This window comes from Salmo salar, chromosome 01 (assembly GCF_965601325.2).
Source record: "Salmo salar chromosome 01, fSalSal1, whole genome shotgun sequence".
Classification (NCBI taxonomy): domain Eukaryota; kingdom Metazoa; phylum Chordata; class Actinopteri; order Salmoniformes; family Salmonidae; genus Salmo; species Salmo salar.
This window is the reverse complement of record NC_138291.1, coordinates 169,746,037-169,769,196: the sequence shown is the minus strand read 5'-3', so window position 1 is coordinate 169,769,196 and position 23,160 is coordinate 169,746,037. Positions and strand designations below refer to the sequence as shown.

At 44.9% G+C, this 23,160-nt stretch overlaps 1 protein-coding gene across 11 annotated transcripts in view; it reads left to right on the top strand.

The window, feature by feature from the left end:
- Positions 1 to 23,160, top strand: part of sptan1 (spectrin alpha, non-erythrocytic 1) — a 55,106-nt gene that overhangs the window by 28,271 nt on the left and 3,675 nt on the right. For 3 of the 11 annotated variants that reach the window (XM_014142961.3, XM_014142937.3, XM_014142970.3), the window contains exons 16-45: positions 3,040 to 3,257; positions 3,415 to 3,507; positions 3,775 to 3,909; positions 4,193 to 4,341; positions 4,787 to 4,843; positions 5,661 to 5,859; positions 6,081 to 6,185; positions 6,392 to 6,424; positions 6,537 to 6,572; positions 7,707 to 7,754; positions 8,674 to 8,765; positions 8,895 to 9,039; positions 9,142 to 9,423; positions 10,133 to 10,330; positions 10,744 to 10,994; positions 11,110 to 11,272; positions 11,837 to 11,851; positions 14,788 to 14,919; positions 16,771 to 16,908; positions 17,301 to 17,405; positions 17,682 to 17,890; positions 18,009 to 18,251; positions 18,400 to 18,631; positions 18,843 to 19,002; positions 19,162 to 19,238; positions 19,350 to 19,559; positions 19,746 to 20,042; positions 20,341 to 20,453; positions 21,279 to 21,296; positions 22,930 to 22,984. In XM_014142961.3, the coding sequence (XP_013998436.2) occupies positions 3,040 to 3,257; positions 3,415 to 3,507; positions 3,775 to 3,909; positions 4,193 to 4,341; positions 4,787 to 4,843; positions 5,661 to 5,859; positions 6,081 to 6,185; positions 6,392 to 6,424; positions 6,537 to 6,572; positions 7,707 to 7,754; positions 8,674 to 8,765; positions 8,895 to 9,039; positions 9,142 to 9,423; positions 10,133 to 10,330; positions 10,744 to 10,994; positions 11,110 to 11,272; positions 11,837 to 11,851; positions 14,788 to 14,919; positions 16,771 to 16,908; positions 17,301 to 17,405; positions 17,682 to 17,890; positions 18,009 to 18,251; positions 18,400 to 18,631; positions 18,843 to 19,002; positions 19,162 to 19,238; positions 19,350 to 19,559; positions 19,746 to 20,042; positions 20,341 to 20,453; positions 21,279 to 21,296; positions 22,930 to 22,984 (4,208 nt within the window). The remainder of the gene's footprint in view (positions 1 to 3,039; positions 3,258 to 3,414; positions 3,508 to 3,774; positions 3,910 to 4,192; positions 4,342 to 4,786; positions 4,844 to 5,660; positions 5,860 to 6,080; positions 6,186 to 6,391; positions 6,425 to 6,536; positions 6,573 to 7,706; positions 7,755 to 8,673; positions 8,766 to 8,894; positions 9,040 to 9,141; positions 9,424 to 10,132; positions 10,331 to 10,743; positions 10,995 to 11,109; positions 11,273 to 11,836; positions 11,852 to 14,787; positions 14,920 to 16,770; positions 16,909 to 17,300; positions 17,406 to 17,681; positions 17,891 to 18,008; positions 18,252 to 18,399; positions 18,632 to 18,842; positions 19,003 to 19,161; positions 19,239 to 19,349; positions 19,560 to 19,745; positions 20,043 to 20,340; positions 20,454 to 21,278; positions 21,297 to 22,929; positions 22,985 to 23,160) is intronic. The other 8 variants (XM_014142977.3, XM_014142942.3, XM_014142951.3 and 5 more) reach the window with 8 other exon arrangements.

Here is a 23,160-nt window from a genome sequence, read left to right as displayed (position 1 = left end):
TTTACGGACATATTCAATCTCTCCCTATCTGTCGGCTGTCCCCACTTGCTTCAGGAAATCCACCATTGTTCCTGTACCCAAGAAAGCAAAGGTAACTGAACTCAATGACTATCGCCCTGTAGCTCTCACTTCTGTCATCATGAAGTGCTTTGAGAGGCTAGTTAAGGATCAAATCACCTCTACCTTACCTGACACTAGACCCACTTAAATGTGCATACCGCCCCATTAGATCCATAGACGATGCAATCGCCTTCGCATTGCACACTGTCCTATCCCATCTGGACAAGAGGAATACCTATGCATTGACTATAGCTCAGCCTTTAACACCATATTACCCTCCAAGCTCATCATTAAGCTTGGGGCCCTGGGTCTGAACCCCACCCTGTGCAACTGGGTCCTGGACTTCCTGACGGGCAGCCCCCCAGGTGGTGAAGGTAGGAAACAACACCTCCACTTTGTTGATTCTCAACACTGGGGCCCCTCAAGGGTGCGTGATCAGCCCCCTCCTGCACTCCCTGTTCACCCTTGACTGAGTGGCCACGCACGCCTCCAACTCAATCATCAAGTTTGCAGATAACACAACAATAGTAGACCTGATTACCAATGTTAGCAACTGATATTATTCTTCAATAGCACAAACTCAAAAGCAAATCATGGGGAGAAAAATAGGTTTATTCGAGAGGACAAATCAAGATGTTATGCTGGGAGGTAGGTAAATGTTCAGTCTCCCGTCCTCCGCTTTTCCCCACTGAAAGAAGGAACAGGATGCCATTTATAACCCCCACCCTAGCTTGAGGTTGACCAATCAGAAGTTCTTGCAATACTACTTGGCCAAATAACAAGTATCCTGCCCCCGACTCAATATACAGACCAATGAAAACGTGGCACAGGTAGCACACGTCGCTCTGAGTTCAGGAGTGACATTCCACAGATTCTGAACAGATGTTGAACTGAACTCCTATTTACAATTCCCTAATGACCATTAGTACTCTAGTTTTTAGTCCTCTCATCCGCTCATCCTCTGCGTTGTGTATTTATCTTTGACGTATTCCTACACCAACAATGACAAGACAGCCCACAGGAAGGAGGTGAGTGTCCTGCCAGAGTGGTGCCAGGAAAATAACATCTCCCTCAACATCAAAAAAACAAAGGAGCTGATCGAGCACGCCCCTATCCACATTGATGGGACGCACTGGAGAAGATGGAAAGCTTCAAGTTCCTCGGCATACACATCAATGACAATCTGAAATGGTCCACCCACACAGACAGTGTGGTGAAGGCGCAACAGAGCCTCTTCAACCTCAGGGGGCTGAAGAAATTTGGATTTACCCCTCAAACCTTTACAGATGCACAGTTGAGAGCATCCTGTCATCCTTACAGACGTTAGGCAATTAAGGTCACAGTTATAAAAACTTAGGACACTAAAAAGGCCTTTCTAATGACTCTGAAAAACACCAAAAGAAAGATGCCCAGGGTCCCTGCTCATCTGCGTGAACGTGCCTTGGGCATGCTGCAAGGAGGCATGAGGACTGCAGATGTGGCCAGGGCAATAAATTGCAATGTCCGTACTGTGAGACGCCTAAGACAGCGCTACAGGGAGACAGGACGGACAGCTGATCGTCCTTGCAGTGGCAGACCACGTGTGACAACACCTGCACAGGATCGGTACATCCGAACATCACACCTGTGGGATAGGTACAGGATGGCAACAACAACTGCCTGGGTTACACCAGGAACACACAATCCCTCCATCAGTGCTCAGACTGTCAGCAATAGGCTGAAAGAGGCTGGACTGAGGGCTTGTAGGCCTGTTGTAAGGCAGGTCCTCACCAGACATCACCGGCAACAACGTCGCCTATGGACACAAACCCACCGTCGCTGGACCAGACAGGACTGGCAAGAAGTGCTCTTCACTGATGAGTCGCGGTTTTGTCTCACCAGGGGGTGATGGTCGGATTCGCGTTTATCGTCGAAGGAATGAGCGTTACACCGAGGCCTGTGCTCTGGAGCGGGATCGATTTGGAGGTGTAGGGTCCGTCATGGTCTGGGGCGGTGTTTCACAGCATCATCGGACTGAGCTTGTTGTCATTGCAGGCATTCTCAACGCTGTGCATTACAGGGAAGACATCCTGCTCCGTCATGTGGTACCCTTCCTGCAGGCTCATCTTGACATGATCCTCCAGCATGACAATGCCACCAGCCATACTGCTCGTTCTGTGCATGATTTCCTTCAAGACAGGAATGTCAGTGTTCTGCCTTGGCCAGCGAAGAGCCTGGATCTCAATCCCATTGAGCACGTCTGGGACCTGTTGGATCGGAGGGTGAGGGTTAGGGCCATTCCCCCCAGAAATGTCCGGGAACTTGCAGGTGCCTTGGTGGAAGAGTGGGGTAACATCTCACAGCAATCTGGTGGAGTCCATGAGGAGGAGATGCACTGCAGTACTTAATGCAGCTGGTGGCCACACCAGATACTGACTGTTACTTTTGATTTTGACCCCCCCCCCCTTTGTTCAGGGACACATTATTCCATTTCTGTTAGTCACATGTCTGTGGAACTTGTTCAGTTTATGTCTGTTGTTGAATCCTATGTTCATACAAATATTTACAGTTGTTAAATTTGTTGAAAATAAACACAGTTGACAGTGAGGACGTTTCCTTTTTTGTTGAGTTTATATACTGTATTCTATCTACTGTATTATAGTCATTGCCACTCCGACATTGCTCGTCCTAATATTGATATTTTTCTTAATTCCATTCTTTAACTTTTAGATTTGTGTGTATTGTTGTGAATTGTTATATACTACTGCACTGTTGGATCTAGGAACACAAGCATTTCGCTACACCCACAATAACATTTGATAAATATGTGTTTATGACCAATACAATTTGATTTGAATTTAAATCAACTTCCCGAATTGGCTGAACTGAAATGGAATTGTCCCAACCCCGCTCTCCAGGTCGTTATTGTAAAATATATTTTTCTCAATGATTTTCCCTCCAATAAATAAACTAGCCCCCTCTCCCCGTGGTCCCCACTAGGTCACTTTGCCGGAGAGGAGGTGAAGGTGAAGCTGGAGGAGCTGAACGGCCGCTGGGACACCCTGAAGGGCAAGGCCGGGCAGCGCAGGCAGGACCTGGAGGATTCGCTGCAGGCCCAGCAGTACTTTGCCGACGCCAACGAGGCAGAGTCCTGGATGAGGGAGAAGGAGCCCATTGTGGGCAGCCCCGACTACGGCAAGGACGAGGACTCTGCTGAGGTAAGAGAGGCGGAGAGGGACATTTGACTATCTAGGTGGGTAAATTAAGGAGGTGAATTAATTAATGAATACTTTATTGTTTGAGGATAGGTTTGGATGTAGAAGGTTGGAGGATGTAAAGTGGAGATGACACTCACCCCTCTCTGTTCTTCCCCAGGCCCTGCTAAAGAAACACGAAGCCCTGATGTCTGACCTGAGTGCCTATGGAAGCAGCATCCAGGCTCTGAAGGAGCAGGCCCAAACCTGTAGGGTAAGTCTGGAACCCACATTGTATCTTTAGCATTATTGTAAAATGGATATGAACCATTTGACAGCTGATGAATGCCTTAACTAGCTAGTCCGCGTTCTTTGGATAATAAAACTGTGTTTCTCATCCATGCAAACATATGAGAACCAGAGGTCCAACAAATCAATAATTTCTTTACTACTCCCGGTCTATCATATACACAACCTGATATGTTTATGTTGCCATCTTCTAGATTACACCTATAATCCTTATTTTTCATCTCACCTGCAGCAACAAGTGGCTCCCACCGATGATGAGACGGGTAAAGAGCTGGTGCTGGCCCTCTATGACTACCAGGAGAAGAGCCCCCGCGAGGTCACCATGAAGAAGGGAGACATCCTCACCCTGCTCAACAGCACTAACAAGGTACACACACACACACACACACACACACACACACACACACACACACACACACACACACACACACACACACACACACAGCATCTTAGCGAGATGAACAAAAGCCTTGTACCGGAAACAACTACTAGGTCATACCCATGACTAGGCAGTTGATGTAGAACGGAAAGAATTGGAAGGATATAGGCAAGATAGTATGGGACATATCTCTATATTTTATGGGGGATAAAAGAGCATGTCTTCTCCTGTGGTCCTTTCTCCTGACCTGCACCTCTCTCCCCTGCTGTAGGACTGGTGGAAGGTGGAGGTGAACGACCGCCAGGGTTTTGTTCCGGCAGCCTACGTCAAGAAGTTGGATCCCACCCAGTCCTCTTCCAGAGAGAACCTGCTGGATGAGCAGGGCAGCATCGGCCTGCGCCAGGATCAGATCGAGAACCAGTAAGGGACTACTTCTATTCCCTCCACCTAAGCCAGTCCCAAAATACCCTATCCCCAGTACTTCTCTTCAGTACACTCCTGCATCTCTGTATAGTTATTTACCACTTTTACCCCTTTAACTTAGGACGTGTTGTCCCTAATGGGTTAATTAACTGTGTATTCTGTGTTCTAACGTTTCCTGATTTGAAGAAATGTCCATGTGAGCTCAACCTAATAACATTTACCTCTTTGATGCCCCAGTCTTGCTCCCCTTTTCTGTCTCTCTCTCTCCCTTTTCTGTCTCGTTCTCTCCCTTTCTATTCCTTAGTGAAACAGCCCAGAGTGTCACACTTTTTTCTCTCTCTCTATCACTAACGGCCTTTTGCCTTTTTCTCCATCTATCTCTGTTTCTCTCTCTAACCACTAACGCCTGCCTGCCTGCGCATGTCATGTCTGGACTGAGCAGGCCGTTGGCCAAGGAGGCGTGCAGTGTGTCTGTACGCATGAAGCAGGTGGAGGAACTGTGAGTAGGACCAGTGTCCCCGTAGGTGTCGTGTTTGCGAAGCCACCACGCATCGCCACGGGCAAAGCCATTTGCCATTCCTGCCACTCCCTCAATCAATACCCATGTCAATCAATACCCATGTCGATGTTGTGGTCCTTGTGACTGTGATTCCAGTGTGCTCTCTCCTCTCTCTCTCTCTCTCTCTCTCTCTCTCTCTCTCTCTCTCTCTCTCTCTCTCTCTCTCTCTCTCTCTCTCTCTCTCTCATATATCCATCACTCATCTTCTATTCAACACGTCTTTCTATTCAACAGAAGGATAGAAGCTTCATCTCTGGCTTTCTCACTCCTTTTTTCTCCCAGCTTGCCTGTGGGTGTCATGAGCTCTCACTTGCATTTTATTTTTCCATGAGAGCGTATAGACGTGTTTTTCACTCTGCATCATAGACAGCCATGTTACAAACCTGGCTGATTATGTCATTCCGATGGCATCTTATGAAATTGTGAGCATAGTAAGGGGGAATCACTTCATCCACCACCAATGTGTAGCAACCACCTGAGGGATGCCATGGCAGCCATTTTGTGCTGTGCCAGAAAGCTCACCACACATCAGCTATCACTGTGGAGAGGTGTGCACTTTAGGGCTGACCCGGGAGGTCTACCGGTATTTAAAGATTTGCTCAATTATTAATCCAAATTGAAATATAATTTTGGCAACAACCCTAGTGCTCTCAGTTCTCCCTGTAAATCATCATGTATTGACACTTCAGCGTTATTTCCACTACCCAGTCTCCCCCTCACACAGGGAATTCTGAAAGCCTTTATCCTGTATTTTTAGGTACGGAACTCTCCAGGAGCTGGGCGAGAAGCGCAAGGACATGCTGGAGAAGAGCTGCAAGAAGTTCATGCTGTTCCGCGAGGCCAACGAACTGCAGCAGTGGATTAACGAGAAGGAGGGAGCCCTCACCAATGAGGAGGTGGGCTCCGACCTGGAGCAGGTGGAGGTGCTGCAGAAGAAGTTTGATGACTTCCAGAAGGTATGCCGCACACAACATGGCCGCCAGGAGTAGGAGATGGACACTAGATTACTTACTGGACTAAGAAGCATTTAAAAAGCATGTTCAAGCACAGGAGCAATGTGTGCATTATACTTACTCAGTTCTTCTAATCTATGCTGGCCCATCTCACCCAGTACATTGGTGAATACTGGTATGAGTTTTGTGTTGACTGTCTTGTCTTCTGTCTGTTTGACTCCCAGGACCTGAAGGCCAATGAGTCTCGTCTGAGGGACATCAATAAGGTGGCGTCTGAGCTGGAGTCTGAGGGCCTGATGGCCGAGGAGGCAACCATGGTGCAAGCTCAGGTAGGATGGTGTAGCCAACCACTGCAGCGATATTAAATACTTTTCATATTAGATGTCAATGATAAAGGCATATGGAGTGAATGTTATGAGGATTTGTAAAAAATAATTTGGTACATTATTTGAAACAAATCAAATGTATTAACTTCAGCTTACACATCTGAGTTTATGGAAACATTTCTCTCGTCTTCTTTCTCTCCTCTCTCTAGGAACAAGTGATGCTGGGATCTGCTCCTGGCCAGGTAAGACAATTTCACAGTTGCAATACATTATACTGGTAAGGAAAGTTAATGCAATCAGAATGTATAGATGTGCCATCAACGTCAACCCAAATTACGCTCTTTGTTCCAACAGGATGAGGGTGATAACAAGAATGCCTCTCCATGGAAGGTAAGACGCTCGTCTTCTGACAACATGACCAATCAACATGATTTCATGTGCTTCCAAACAAAACATTTTGTGTCCCGACCTTATTTTAATGTTGTTTTAGTCCATAACAGACATCAACTGCTAAGATTGGACAGCATGCAGCAGCCTGTCAATCTGGACCTGTCATATGTACCTGAGCATGATTGAACTGTATTGTGGGTTTTGACACAGTGGGAGTCAAAACTATTTGAATGAACCTAAATCATGCCCACTAACTCAGCCTTGTTCATAGGAGCTTACATCAGTTAATGTAAGATGTATTTGTTAACACAAACAAGAGACAAACGAATGGAAGACCTGGCAGTGGTACTCGCCATTCTATCTTTCAAGTTTACTTAAACAATAAGGCCTGAGGGGGTGTGGTATATGGCTGTTCTTACGTAAGACGCAACACGGAGTGCCTGGATACAGCCCTTAGCCGTTGTATATTGGCCATATACCACAAACCCCTGAGGTACCTTATTGCTATTATAAACTGGTTACCAATGTAATTAGAGCAGTAAAAATACATGTTTTGTCATACACGTGGTCTACGGTCTGATATACCACGGCTGTCAGCCAATCAGCATTCAGGGCTCGAACCACCCAGTTTATAAAAGACAGTAGAGTACCTGTACTCCACTGTTAAGTAGCTACTCTGTTTACTTACTAGCTGTTTACTCATTAGGGTAAACATTATTCCTCAAAATCAGGTCATTTTTAAATGTAAAGCAGCCTGAAAAGACCAAAGCAGACACATGTTGACTCACCCATATAAATAGAATTACAACACAGTATTATATGTCTCTCTATGGACACACCCTGCACATAAATGTCCATATTACCTAGTGCACTGTATGTGTAGCAGTCCACGTTGTGGTTCAGTGTCCACTTTAGGGGTCAGTGTCCACTTCAGGTTCTGCTGGTCTTCTATTGCCATGGTGCCGGTTGTCTCTTGGGCAACCGTGTAAAGACGTGGGCAGCTTTTACCTCCCTGCTGCGCTAACATGGTGACCAGTGTGGTGTTTTCTGTTATTGTCCAAATCCTCCTTCCCTCCTCCCCCCTTTTCCTCTCCTCCCTCCTTTCTGATCTGGTTTTTTCATCTTTGATTGTAGAATGTACGCTTGGCTGTTCAAACGACGGCTAACTTTAATACTATCAAGGTAAGATTTTTAAAGACCACTCCATCTGTCCCGCCCCTGATCCCGCCCCCTGCTCCTCCCTTGCATTATGTTCTCCTGGCTCGTCTCATACCTGCATCGTGTTTGTTTGGGAGACTAAGCCCTTCCATCAACAGTCTCATTGTGGTCTTGCCGTGCGTTCGTTGTCGTCCTGTAGTTCCATTGTATTGCACATCGTCCTGATCGGGTCTGGTCTCCGTGTCCACACTCCTTACATCGCTTTTTTGTTCTAATCATGTGACCGATGTCATTGAATGGCCTTGTCCCTCGTTCCAGTTTTCATTTGTCTCATCCCCCTCTTCTTTAACCATTGTTATTTGTTTTCAGAAGGAAGGATGGCTGTTACAAAAAGGCATTGAAATATGCCTCAACACCATCTTTGTAACCCTAGCATTTTGTGTGTTCTCATCACCATGCATCCCTCTCCCTGTCTGACTTACCTTCTTCCTCGTCACCAACCCCTCATCTGTGTTCAACACCCACCTTTTACGTCAGTCTCTCTGTCAAACACACAGAGCACAAACTGAATCATTGAGCACTTTCACTGACTCACGATTGATATTCACCACTGATATCAGTTTAAGTCAAGATTACTAGGATTGGGCTCCATTGTAACTGTCAATGCAAACGAGTTCATATTCGACTAATAAATGAAATATATATATTTTTCATTTATTGAGTTCAAATGGAATTTATCCTAACCTGGAGGATATACAACCAATAGTCTAAATATCATAAAATCCTGAAAATAAGTAACTTACCAATACATTAAAACATTCAGCTAAATTGGAGCACTGGGTTCCAGAAACCTGGGTAGAGGCCTCATGGGAGTGATTGACTCCTGGCGAAGCTCCATCTAGCTCTGTGATTGGGTGATACATTTCCGGGGGTGTGTTTGTAGGAGCTGAACAACCGCTGGAGATCCCTGCAGCAGCTGGCCGAGGAGAGGAGCAACATGCTGGGTAGTGCCCACGAAGTGCAGCGGTTCCACAGGTACACACACACACACACACACAGTTGAGAGCAAGAAACAGTGGGTGGATTTGAATATTACGACGCACATGAAACAAAATGGCTGGTGTTGAGTCAAAATTGAAATGGCTGCTTTTTTGTTATCCTCAGGGATGCAGATGAGACCAAGGAGTGGATCGAGGAGAAGAACCAGGCGCTGAACACAGACAACTATGGCCACGACCTGGCCAGCGTTCAGGCCCTTCAGCGCAAACACGAGGGCTTTGAGAGAGACCTGGCCGCCCTGGGAGATAAGGTGAGAGGGAACACAGTCACTCTCAAACACACACACACACTCACACACTTTCGTTGCTCTGCTGTTTAAAGACGATACTGACCCTTTTCCTTCCGGTTCCAGGTGAACTCCCTGGGGGAGACAGCGGAGCGTCTGATCCAGTCCCACCCGGAGGCGGTGGACGACATCCAGGAGAAGTGCACAGAGCTCAATACGGCCTGGAGCAGCCTGGTGGGGCGCGCTGACCAGCGAAAGGATAAGCTAGGCAACTCCCACGACCTGCAGCGCTTCCTCTCCGACTTCAGGGACCTCATGTCCTGGATCAACGGCATCCGAGGCCTGGTGTCCTCAGAAGAGCTGGCCAAGGACGTGACCGGGGCTGAGGCCCTGCTAGAGAGACACCAGGTACTGCCTCTACACATATACACACACTGCACTGGTACCGTCCATCCACTGTCTCCTTACGGACACCAGATAAGTCTGATCCCACATAGACACACACACAAGTTCTCGTCCATCAAATACACCTTCTTACAAATCAAATCAAATCAAATTTATTTTTATATAGCCCTTCGTACATCAGCTGATATTCTCAAAGTGCTGTACAGAAACCCAGCCTAAAACCCCAAACAGCAAGCAAAGCATGTGAAAGAAGCACGGTGGCTAGGAAAAACTCCCTAGGAAAAACTCCCTAGAAAGGCCAAAAACCTAGGAAGAAACCTAGAGAGGAACCAGGCTATGAGGGGTGGCCAGTCCTCTTCTGGCTGTGCAGGGTGGATATTAAAACAGAACATGGTCAGAATGTTAAAATGTTAAAATGTTCATAAATGACCAGCATGGTCAAATAATAATAATCATAGTAGTTGTCGAGGGTGCAACAAGCACGTCCGGTGAACAGGTCAGGGTTCCATAGCCGCAGGCAGAACAGTTGAAACTGGAGCAGCAGCACGGCCAGGTGGACTGGGGACAGCAAGGAGTCATCATACCAGGTAGTCCTGAGGCATGGTCCTAGGGCTCAGGTCCTCCGAGAGAAAGACAGAAAGAGAGAAAGAGAGAATTAGAGAGAGCATATTTAAATACACACAGGACACCTCATTCCCCGTCTTCTCTCCAGGAGCACCGTACTGAGATCGACGCCCGTGCGGGCACCTTCCAGGCCTTTGAGCAGTTTGGCCAGCAGCTGTTGGCGCGCGGCCACTACGCCAGCCCTGAGATCCAGCAGAAGCTGGAGGCCTTGGACCACGAGAGGGCAGACCTGGAGAAGGCCTGGGTGCAGAGACGAATGATGCTCGACCAGTGCCTAGAGCTCCAGGTATAAATGCAGGCATACACACTCTTAGAAACCCCCTCTTAGAAACCTCCTCTTAGAAACCCTCTGTTAGAAACCTCTTAGAAACCCTCTGTTAGAAACCTCCTCTTAGAAATCTACTCTTGCTGATCTTTACTTCTGGGACATTTTAAGAGTACCAGATGAATCCTTCCAAAACCGAACATCTTGTCTCAGTGGCTTTTGGTTATTTGGACTCAAGGACATGTTTCTGTGTCCCCATAAGTGTATGTTCCGTTGCACCAGACCTGACACCTTTTGAACAAGGCCTAATCTATTGTGTGTGTGTGTAATCTAAGTTCACCAGTTTATGACAACAATTACTAGCTTCTATACAACATCCATTGCCAGTGAATAACCTCTTTCTTTTCCACTCTCTCTCTGCTCTCCTCCCTCAGCTGTTCAACCGTGACTGTGAACAGGCTGAGAACTGGATGGCGGCTCGCGAGGCCTTCCTGGCCAGCGACGACAAGGGTGACTCCCTGGACAGCGTGGAGGCTCTCATCAAGAAACATGAGGACTTTGACAAGGCCATCAACGTGCAGGAGGAGAAGATCGCTGCTCTGCAGTCCTTTGCAGACCAGCTGGTTGGCGCTGATCATTATGCCAAACCAGAGATATTCAACCGTCGCAATGAAGTCCTGGACAGGTCAGTCTTTCTCTTTTTGATGACCGTGTGTGTGACTTTGTGGGCATCTTTGTGTGTAATTGTCTGCCTGTTCGTTGTTGCTCCAATCTTAAGTGTTTGTCCTCCCGGCCTGTAGGTGGCGCCGTCTGAAGGCTCAGATGATTGAGAAGCGCTCCAAGCTGGGCGAGTCCCAGACGCTGCAGCAGTTCAGCCGCGACGTGGACGAGATAGAGGCCTGGATCAGCGAGAAGCTGCAGACAGCTACAGACGAGTCCTATAAGGACCCCACCAACATCCAGGTACAGGATTGGCTAGCAGCAACTCAGGGCTCCACCCTTAGAGGTTTGAGCACGCTGCCCCATAGAGGGCACATTTGCCACAAAAGGCAATGATAAGCATGGGCAGCTCCATGGAAGAATTTTACCATGGGAAGTACGCCCTCTAACCATCTCAATGGGCTGCCCCATCAACATATTTAGGGTCAGTTTACCCTACTGCCCCATACCCATTAGTAGGATAACACATATCTGCCACTCTGGCAGTGGTTAGGGTTAATTTTTACCTAGCCTGTCAAGACTTTCTTGTCGGATGAAACACTTTGACCTGTTCAATAGATCACGATCAAATAATGACTTAATTCATTGTATTTTGGTTTCAATAGATGGTTAACCAATTTTGAGTGAGGGTTTGTTAATATACGTTGAATGACATCTAACTTGCCAGTGGTTTTAATACTGCAGTTTAATGTCTTGTTGCTCCTTGTTAACAATGACTACTACTTCTACTCCTGTGACTACTGAACCAACCCCATGTGTTGTGTCTATATGGGACTGAATCTCTCTGTTTTATTGTCTTGTTTATAGCTGTCGAAGCTGCTGGTAAGTTGAATAGTGTGTCAGCTAAACTAACATCCAAAGTAGGTTTCCTGTTACATGTCCGCGTCTGTTGCCTTGTCTGATGTAGAACGCCATCCCGTCCGTCTATTTTCCGTGTTCCTCTGCACTCGCGAGTGTCTGCTTCTTTTTTGTATGGGTTTCATTCATGTGTTCATCCTCCCCATCTTCTGCCATCAACGCACATGTTTGTACATGACTGTAGTTCTGTTATTTTAGTAAATGTCACTTTGTGTAGTTGCTGGTCGTGGCTTCCATATTTTGTGGTTTTCTTTCTTTTTTTGCTTGTTTGAGGTATGGTCATCTTCAAACACGCTCCACATATTGTTGCTTTTGTTAAGATATTCCTATAAATCTTGAAAAATGTCTAAACATGTTCTGATCTTAATAAAACAGAAACTTGATATATAATTTTATAAAATGTTTAATGTAAAAAAAAGAAAACGCTGCTTCCATCTATCAAAACTGCAATGTAAATGTGAATTTAGCAAATCTGTGGTGTATCAAATACATTGACCTGAGAGGGAGAGAGAGGAGACCTCCAGCTTAGACTTGTTGCGCCTTGCCTTATTGTAGCTAATGTAGAGACTTATCATAGAGATATGTAAGCTAGCAGCAGCCATGGTTGTGAACAAAAAACATACTTTAGCTGTAAAATAAGTATTGCCAAAGATCTATCAAACATCAACGATAGCTCAGACTAGGACTGTTGCGGTGACCGTATTACCGCCACACCGGCGGTCACCAGTCAAATTCCACATGACCGTTTAGTCACAGTAATTAGGCTTCTCCAAGCTCTGATTCTGCTGATGATCATTAGTAGCCTACCAAACTTGCTAACTGCCTTGTACTCGGCACTCTATTGTCCCTCTAATCACTCTGACATCAATGCAAATGTAATCGAAAATCTAATCAAAGACTTTGAGCTCATGTTGTAACATTTCTATAGACTATGCAATTGCATGAGAAAACAGTGATGGTCTCTACTAAAAAAAGGAGGATCCGATCAGCTTTCTATAGGCTAGGCCTAGCATATTTATTTCTCAACTTTCCTAATATTAAGCACATTGCTTATATTTACAACAGGAGTATAGCCTACCTGTCTGGCATGAAAATAAACCACAGGGAAAAGTGTCCTCCATTCGCTATTCAAGTGCATATATGACATGTCTTTTTTCCGCTGCCCTGTTTCCATACAGGTGCATGATAATGGTCCAATGTCTCATCGATTATTTACTATATGTAAAGATAAAATTAAATCAAGAAAAGGCTAATATTGTCACCAATCAGACTATCACTTGTTAATTATATATTATCACTTGCGACCTTTTCTAATCATAGTCGCACACCTCATGTAGCCTAGCCCATAGGCCTATATGTTTTAATAAGGTTTGTATTACAACTAAAGTGGCCAAATAACTTCTTAAAATGAAGCACATTAATCCGCTTTCCAAGGGGTGTAGATCCTAACAGGCGTACATAAGCAGCGCAAGAGTTTCAAGTTTGGGGAAGATAATTTTCACCATTTAAAATGCACCTTTATAATAAAAGCAATACATGCATAATTGCATTTGCGGTCACTTTTGAAAATGGGGTTTTCCACTAATGAAACATTCACGCTTATAGCCTACTACGAGGTGCGCATTGCAGGGCTCATGCCTTTCAAGCAACTTTTTTCAAATCATCATGAGTCGCATCATGCAGCCTTACAATGTAGTAAAAATCTAAACATATAGCCAGCCCAATGTTTGTAGAACAACTAAAGTTACATTAATAACTCTAAATTAAGCATGTAGGAGTACCTATTTATTTGTTAACCGCTCAACACAGAATAGCCGCATATATATGCGCACTCCCTCAAATCGTTTGGAGAAAATATATTTTATTCAGCTTTGTTCAATTGTATACTATAAAATAATATTAAATAATGCTACGCAATTATAAGTGAATCTTGTCTGCTAAATGAACTAGTATAGCCCACAGCCATTTGGCATAGACACATCAGGTTCTAACATAAGGACAACTCAGAGTATGCTATTCTTTTATTCTGACAGACCACATTTTATTCATATCATGCTTCTTTAGACCTGTCTAAAATAAATAATGGATTCATTGTGAAGGTATAGGCTATATTACATGGATTTATTAGACTTTTTAAAATGGCTTGTAGGCTATGTGTGGAAGCCAGGAGATGCTAAATGTGTTTGTTAATTAACGGTCAATTACCGTGAGACCGACCAGTTGACAATCATCGGCTGACAATTTCGTGACCGCCACAGCCCTAGCTCAGACACCTCGCATAAGTGTTTTTTTTGTTTGCTCTCTCTCGGTGTGTAAAAACATTGTGGAACGAGTTTTGAAAAGACCCTGACCTCTTCTAGGTACTCTTGAAAAGTAAAATTTGTCATGGCCCCGTTGTGGGTCTGTTCCAACTCCATTTTGTGTTTGTCACCTTGGTGTGTCTTGTCTTGTAGAAGTCAGTCCGACACATTGTCTGTCCTCATTTGGTGGTGTCTGAATTTCACATTTGTGAGCATCTTTTTTTTATTTTTTATGTATGACCTCACCTTTTGTGTGGATTTTGTCCTACAGTCATCTCCTGGATGTAGACTTAGTGTATTTATATGTGTATTTATATGTGTATATATCATAAACAATAGCCCCAAGTTTACTCTCCACAAACACAAACATGCATGAAAAATGACTGCCACTTATAAAAGTGCCATTCTAATATATATACATGTACTCAGCCTCCTTATTTTCAAATTGTACATCAACCCTTACCAACGCATTATTTCTAAGTAGCCTACCGGATTGTGTTTTCACACAATCTAAGGGAGATGTCACCCATCCACCACCAACCCACTGCCTCCCATAGTTCTCACTCCTGCTCTCTCCCCCCTTCCCCTGCCTGAGCTCAGAGTAAGCACCAGAAGCACCAGGCCTTCGAGGCGGAGTTGCATGCCAACGCAGACCGCATCCGTGGGGTTATCGACACTGGCAACGCCCTCATCCATAGAGGGGCCTGCTCCGGCAGTGAGGATGCGGTTCAGGTACACACACTGTCTTTAATCGTACTTATTATACATACACTTTATACTTGTTGCTATACATACACGTTATACTTGTTACGATACATACACATCTTACTTGTAAGTATAACAATTTTTTTTTTTTACATACAGTTGAAGTCGGAGTCATTAAAACTCATTTTTCAACCACTCCACAAATTTCTTGTTAACGAACTATAGTTTTGGAAAGTCGGTTAGGACATCTACTTTGCATGACACAAGTCATTTTTCCAACAATTGTTTACAGACAGATTATTTCACTTATAATTCACTGTATCACAATTCCAGTGGGTCAGAAGTTTGCATACACTAAGTTGACTGTGCCTTTAAACCGCTTAGAAAATTCCTGAAAATGATGTCATGGCTTTAGAAGCTTCTGATAGGCTAATTGACATAATTTGAGTCAATTGGAGGTGTACCTGTGGATGTATTTCAAGGCCTACCTTCAAACTCAGTACCTCTTTGCTTGACATCATGGGAAAATCAAAAGAAATCAGTCAAGACCTCAGAAGAAAAATGGTAGACATCCACAGGTCTGGTTCATCCTTGGGAGAAATTTGCAAATGCCTGAAGGTACTACGTTCATCTGTACAAACAATAGCACGCAAGTATAAACAGCATGGGACCACGCAGCCGTCATACCGCTCAGGAAGGAGACGCGTTGTCTCCTAGAGATGAACGTACTTTGGTGCGAAAAGTGCAAATCAATTCCAGAACAACAGCAAAGGACCTTGTGAAGATTCTGGAGGAAACCGGTACAAATGTATCCATATCCACAGCAAAATGAGTCCTATAAATCGACATAACCTGAAAGGACGCTCAGCAAGGAAGAAGCCACTGCTGCAAAACTGCCATAAAAAAGCCAGACTACGGTTTGCAACTGCACATGGGGACAAAGACCGTACTTTTTGGAGAAATGTCCTCTGGTCTGATGAAAAAAAAATAGAACTGTTTGGCTATAATGACCATCGTTATGTTTGGAGGAAAAAGGTTGAAGCTTGCAAGCCGAAGAACACCATCCCATGAAGCATGGGGGTGGCAGCATCATGTTGTGAGGGTGCTTTGCTCACAAAATAGATGGCTTCATGAGGAAGGAGAATTATGTGGATATATTGAAGCAACATATCAAGACATCAGTCAGGAAGTTAAAGCTTGGTTGCAAATGGGTCTTCTAAATGGACAATGACCCCAAGCATACTTCCGAAGTTGTGGCAAAATGGCTGAAGGACAACAAAGTCAAGGTATTGGAGTGGGCATCACAAAGCCATGACCTCAATCCCATAGAAAATTTGTGGGCAGAACTGAAAAAGGCGTGTGCGAGCAAGGAGGCCTACAAACCTGACTCAGTTACACCAGCTCTGTCAGGAGGAATGGGCCACATTTCACCCAACTTATTGTGGGAAGCTTGTGGAAGGCTACCTGAAATGTTTGACCCAAGTTAAACAATTTAAAGGCAATGCTACCAAATACTAATTGAATGTATGTACACTTCTGACCCACTGGGAATGTGATGAAAGAAATAAAAGCTGAAATAAATAATTCTCTCTACAATTATTCTGACATTTCACATTCTTAAAATAGTGGTGATCCTAACTGACCCAAGACAGGGAATTTTTACTAGGATTAAATGTCAGGAATTGTGAAACTGAGTTTATATGTACTTCTACAATGCCACTTCAAGGATGAAAGCCTTTGAGAAAAAATATGGTGATAACATTGCAGACAGAATGTTAACTGTTCCTATGGCATTCAAGCTACGTGAACCGATTCTTGCCTCATTCAACATCTATTGTTCCAAAGCTGGGTATCTAACCTGGGTGTGTGTTTCACCAGTCGCGTCTGGGTGCCCTGGACGAGCAGTGGCAGTTCCTGGTGAACAAGTCGGCAGAGAAGAGCCAGAAGCTGAAAGAAGCCAACAAGCAGCAGAACTTCAACACTGGCATCAAGGACTTTGACTTCTGGCTCTCTGAGGTAAAATAATGAAAAAAATAAACATATTTTCTAGATGTCAATATGAGACTACTTTCATCTAATTTCAAATCTCCATCCACCACACAATTCTCAAAGTTAAAGATGCTGATAATTGGTCTGTGATGAGAAATTGTGTATTCTGTACTGAAAACCTTGATGTTCAATAGGATTTATCTGAGACCTGCATAGATTAAGTACTGGACAGACACCCAAAAAGGCAACATCACCTCTGGATCTGAGATTCTGTCAGGCTATTTAGTTTTCTTATTTAAATGGATTTGACTTGTTAACCCATTAGCCTACCTGTGCTGTAGGAAAACAAAAACAAAAGAAGAGGCTGAGATTAGATTTGGAAAAAAATATTTTTATCTCCTCTTGTTTTCTCTCTGTAGGTCGAGGCCCTTCTTGCCTCTGAGGATTATGGCAAAGACCTGGCCTCAGTCAACAACCTGCTGAAGAAACACCAGCTTCTGGAAGCCGACATCTCTGCTCATGAGGTAATGTATTCAACATCTCCGTATCTCTGTGAAACCGGGATTGATGCTGGGCTCAGCTGGGGGCCTTGATGTACTAAAGGATCTGTCAGATTACACACCTTTATATGCTGACTGGCTGAAAGGTGACGCTGCCTCGGACTGAAAGCTTTCGACGGCTACCAAACCAAGTGTCCTTTGTTGAACAACTTCCAAGTCTATGATGCATGTTTTTGTACAAAGGCATCCACTGAGTTCAGTCTAGTGCTTTGGTTTGAACATCTTTCTGTCCGTCCACAGGATCGTCTGAAGGACCTGAACGGCCAGGCTGACAGCCTGACGGCCAGCACGGCCTTCGACCCCACCCAGGTTAAGGACAAGCGTGACGCCGTCAATGGACGCTTCGCCAAGATCAAGAGCATGGCCACTGGCCGCCGTGCAAAGCTCAACGAGTCGCACCGCCTGCACCAGTTCTTCAGGGACCTGGACGACGAGGAGTCTTGGATCAAGTAAGAGCGCCGCCTGGAGTTGTGGAGGAATGGATGCAAGTCAACGTCTGAGGGTTTTTCGATGTTGAGACATTGTTAGTAATCACACTCTCTCTTTCACTCCCTGTTCTCTATCCAGAGAAAAGAAATTGCTAGTGAGTTCGGAGGACTATGGACGTGATTTGACAGGAGTGCAGAATCTGAGGAAGAAACACAAGAGGCTGGAAGCTGAGTTGGGGGCCCATGAGCCGGCCATCCAGTCTGTGCAGGACACAGGGAAGAAGCTGTCCGATGACAACACCATCGGCCAGGATGAGATTGAGCAGAGGCTGGCCCAGTTTGAGGAGCACTGGACGGAGCTGAAGGACCTGGCTGCAGCCAGGTTAGACTAGGAACACAGACACGCGTATACATTCTGACACACACACACACATATTCCCAGGCCTGCTTTGCAATGAAACACCATTATCATTTTAAACATTTATTGATGTTGAGTGTTAATCTGTGTGTGCCTCTGTGTGTGTGATCAGGGGACAGAGGCTGGAGGAGTCGCTGGAGTACCAGCAGTTTGTTGCGAATGTTGAAGAGGAGGAAGCCTGGATTAACGAGAAGCTGAACCTGGTGGGAAGTGAAGACTACGGGGATACCCTGGCTGCTGTGCAGGGCCTGTTGAAGAAGCATGAGGCGTTTGAGACTGACTTCTCCGTGCACAGGGACAGAGTGAATGACGTGTGTTCCAACGGAGACGAGCTCATCAAGAAGGTAAACACTGACAATACTGTTGTCGTATAGAAAATTATAAAATATCAAATAAATAGACTTTCCGTCTCTTCAACCGGTACCAGCTGAAATAGTGTTTAAGCAATAGTTCACACAAAAAATACCAACTTTTACAATGATTTTCCACTTATCTTGGCTGTTGTCAATTCACCCACACTGTTAAATGCATATTTTGCTTGTGTCCCTCCATTAGAACAACCACCACGTGGACAGCATCTCAGCCAAGATGGCGTCCCTGCGGGGCAAGGTGTCTGAGCTGGAGAGGGCCGCTGCCATGAGAAAAGCCAAGCTGGATGAGAACTCTGCCTTCTTGCAGTTCAACTGGAAGGCTGACGTGGTGGAGTCCTGGATCGGTACGGTTTGAGACCTGAGAAGGGGGAAGGTTTAGAGGATGAGGCTTCAACATTCTTTGGTGTTGCAATATGATTGTTGTGTGTGTTCCCAGAAAGATGAGAGCATTGTTTAATTTTTAAGTGTAGCACTGAATTTATACTGTCTGGTTGTTTGTTCAGGTGAGAAGGAGAACAGCCTGAAGACTGATGACTACGGACGAGATCTCTCCTCTGTGCAGACGTTGCTCACTAAGCAGGTACTGTGTAGCAGTATGTAGCTCCCAAATGAGTGATGCTACGGCAGCCATTTTGTGCAAGAAAGCTAGACACGTTCTCCTATGCTTCATGTTCCCCCTTCGGGTCCACAGGAGACGTTTGACGCAGGGCTGCAAGCCTTCCAGCAGGAGGGTATCACCAACATCACGGCCCTCAAGGACCAGCTGCTGGCGGCCAAGCACGTCCAGTCCAAGGCCATCGAGGCGCGCCACGCTGCCCTCATGAAGCGCTGGAACCAGCTTCTCGACAACTCGCAGGCCCGCAAGAAGAAACTGCTGGAGGCCCAGGAACACTTCAGGAAGGTATGTAAAGACTATGATGACGGATAATTGTCATTTAACTTACGATGAGGATATCATGACTACTATTCATAGATATCATCGTTGTTAATGTTCAAATTTTGAACAGCAATAGACTATCCTTCACCTACGAAGTCAAAAACCTTAGTGGATGTGGACCTCTTACCTCCATCTTGCTTCTGTCTCCAGGTGGAAGACCTGTTCCTGACCTTTGCCAAGAAGGCATCGGCCTTCAACAGCTGGTTTGAGAACGCTGAGGAGGACTTGACAGATCCGGTGCGCTGCAACTCGCTGGAGGAGATCCGGGCGCTACGCGACGCCCACGAGGCCTTCCGCTCATCGCTGAGCTCGGCGCAGGCCGACTTCAACCAGCTGGCCGAGCTGGACCGGCAGATCAAGAGCTACCAGGTGGTGTCCAACCCTTACACCTGGTTCACCATGGAGGCCCTGGAAGAGACCTGGAGGAACCTGCAGAAGATCATCAAGGTTAGAAGGGAGAAGAGGGAGGGAGGTAGCAAGGTCCCAGATCTGTTTGTGCTGTATCACCAACCAATTGGCATGACAACGACCATATGAATTGGCTATACGTTAGTGCTGTATCTGAGGAGCAGGCTTGGTAAGGAGGACATGCACATCTCAAATGTTGTCCTATTCCCCACTGTAATGCTCTACTTATGTCCAGAACCAATGAGGGCCTCTGGGGGCCGATGTCTTGATCTACGTCATGTCTGGGAAGCACTTCATCCATCCATCTCCATCCCTCTCTGTCTCTCTGTCTGTATAGGAACGAGAGCTGGAGCTGCAGAAGGAGCAGAGGAGGCAGGAGGAGAACGACAAGCTGCGGCAGGAGTTTGCGCAGCACGCCAATGCATTCCACCAGTGGCTGCAGGAGACCAGGTAGGGTCTGGATCTGTTGTGCTAGGAAGACAGTGCACTCACAGAACTCCCTTAATCAACATTCCTTTTGGCAATTTAATAGATTGGAATCAAATACTATTTCTAGGAATAGAATGGGGACGTTTCCAAGGCCTTGTGGCTGTTTAAAGAATGTAGTTTAAGTTCGTTGAGTAACGTCACCTGCATGAATAGCATTGAGATGTCTTTAAATGTTGCATGCATCATTCTTTAGATTCTCTTACTACAATGATAAATCAATGGAGCTACCTGGAATTTAAAAGTGCCTGCTGCTCAGAAATCTGCCTCCTGTGTCTCTCTGCCACCATGTTCTCAGCCATAGAGAACAGGAAGCTGCTATTCATCAGAGCACAACGTGTAATGTTGCAGATAAATGTTTATATGAAACTGACATGATTCTTTACAGTTTCTCTATTCTACACCTTGCATTTATATCTGCAATGCTCTGAATGTTGCTCCTCACTGAATTGGCCCCAGGCAACGCATGCTTAGTTTATCATGTGTTCTGTAGATTTTGGGAGGTGGGTGGGGGAGCACTGATACAACTTTTACACAACCGCACAAGTGGTCTGTGAACGTTTAGAAATGAAAACGGGATCATACTGCAGATGCTCCTGTGCTCCCACTATTTCTGTGTCTGTATATGTTTGTTTAGGGGGGGATGATGGAGTGACCATTTTGTCCCTGCCTAGTGTTTCTAACCGTTGTCTCTTTCTCTCTCTCTTTTCCCATCCCACCCCCCCCACCCTTTCCTCTCCCTCTCTCTTGCTGCTACCTCGCTGATGCTTGGATAACTTTGCTAATCAGGACATATCTTCTGGATGGGTTAATATCACATTTTACTATCTCTCAGTTGGGGCTGGGATGATACTAGTATCGTGATACTCATTAGTATCAGGCAAGGGAAGAAAACACGAAGTGGTTTTAACTTTAGGAAAACATCCCTGATGTTGGAAACAAACATCATTATGTTTGGTATTCAGTCACATTTATTTATTTTCCGAAGATATAGCACACATTTTACATACAGCAGGTTATGGGACCAAAGAGTTTAGTCTGCTTCGTCTTTTCTTTATTGTCATATTGTCAAATTTTGTGATCCTGCCCTACTGTGTTTGTGTGTCTGACTGTGTGAATGGGGTCAAATCAATGAGGGTTGATTTGAGTGACATTGTTTTGGACCAAACAGGTTTGTTGTCAGGTCAGTGGCAAAATGTTGCATCATATATGTTGGTTAACATAGAACCACCAGGTAGGCAGGTATCTGTCAAGTAAAGGTAAAACTGGACCAGGTATCACTATGTTAAAGGGAATCCCAAGTTCTATTGTGTATTATTACTGAGTTTCTGTAAGCTTTTTTCCCCCCTTTTGACAGTTTTTGTTGTATAATTTCCCTTTTGTCTGTCTCTAATTTCCCTCTTTCTGTTGGTATTTACTTTATTTTCATCCTTCCCTCCCTCCTTTTCTAAATAGCATAGCTTATCGACGGGTTGTCCGTGTCATTCAATATGAAGTCGGTGATGATCTTTCCGGAAGGTCTTTTCCTTTTTCTCATGGTTTTCCATTCCATATATCCCTCACTCGCCTTTCCTTCACCCTTCATTACTTCCATCACGCCCTCTGGGTTGCGTGTCTTCATACACTTCTAAAATCCACCATTTGAGATCGGTTTGCTCAGTTACATCTCTACTAACGTCACCCCAATGTAGCTTCCTGAAACTAAGATCAATCTCATGATTGGTCTGGATACTCTTTTTGAGTATGGCAACATTGAGCACTGTTTTAAAGGAGTGAAAAGTCTTCACTTTCATCTTTTGGGGATATTTCTTTCACCAAATTTAGGGGTGGATACTGCAAAATGTGTTTTTGGACACTACTTGAAATATCTTTTTTTTTAATATATATATAGTTAGACTAATTCACAACTGATTCAGGGTTAAAATGCAGTTTCCTGCCCTGTACACAGTAGCCCTAACCTTGCATGGTATAGGTTACCATGGCTATGAGTTGACTTCTTTGGCATGCATTGGGAGGGGGGGGGGGAGGGGTTGCTCTGAACATTTTGAGTGATGGAAAGTTTTTTTTGTGTGTGTTTCCCCTTTTTTAATTCACCAAATGTTCTCTGAAATTTTCCCAAAAATATTGAGGTTTCAGAAAAATCTTGACTTTGCTTCTTTACAAAAATCATTGGTTGGTTTAAATTTGTAAATTTCAAGATTTGTTTAGAATCTCTTGACACACCTCTAGTATATTGAAATATATGAATTTCACGGTAGGAATGGGGTTGGATCTAAGGGTTCCTACAAGCAGATGGGTGTGGGTGCAGACTCTGTGGGTACTGTGAGCCTGTGTGCGCGACTGTGTCACCTGATCTTGATGGCTGTGGCATGTTGTCTATCCCAATATTTTATCATCCTGTCAAGATCCTCTCCCCTGACACTTGTGTGTATGCATCTAGGTCCTGCATGGTAGAAGAGTCCGGAACCTTGGAATCACAACTTGAGGCAACCAAGGTAAGGAAGAATCCCTCATTATTTATGCTATAGACCAGGGTTTCACAACCCTCTCCTCAGGCCCCACCAGTTGTTTTGCATTTTTGTTTTAACCCTAAACTAGCACACCTGATTGAGTTAGTTAGTTGACTAATAGAATCAGGTGTGCCAGTTTAGGGTTAAAATAAACATTTGAA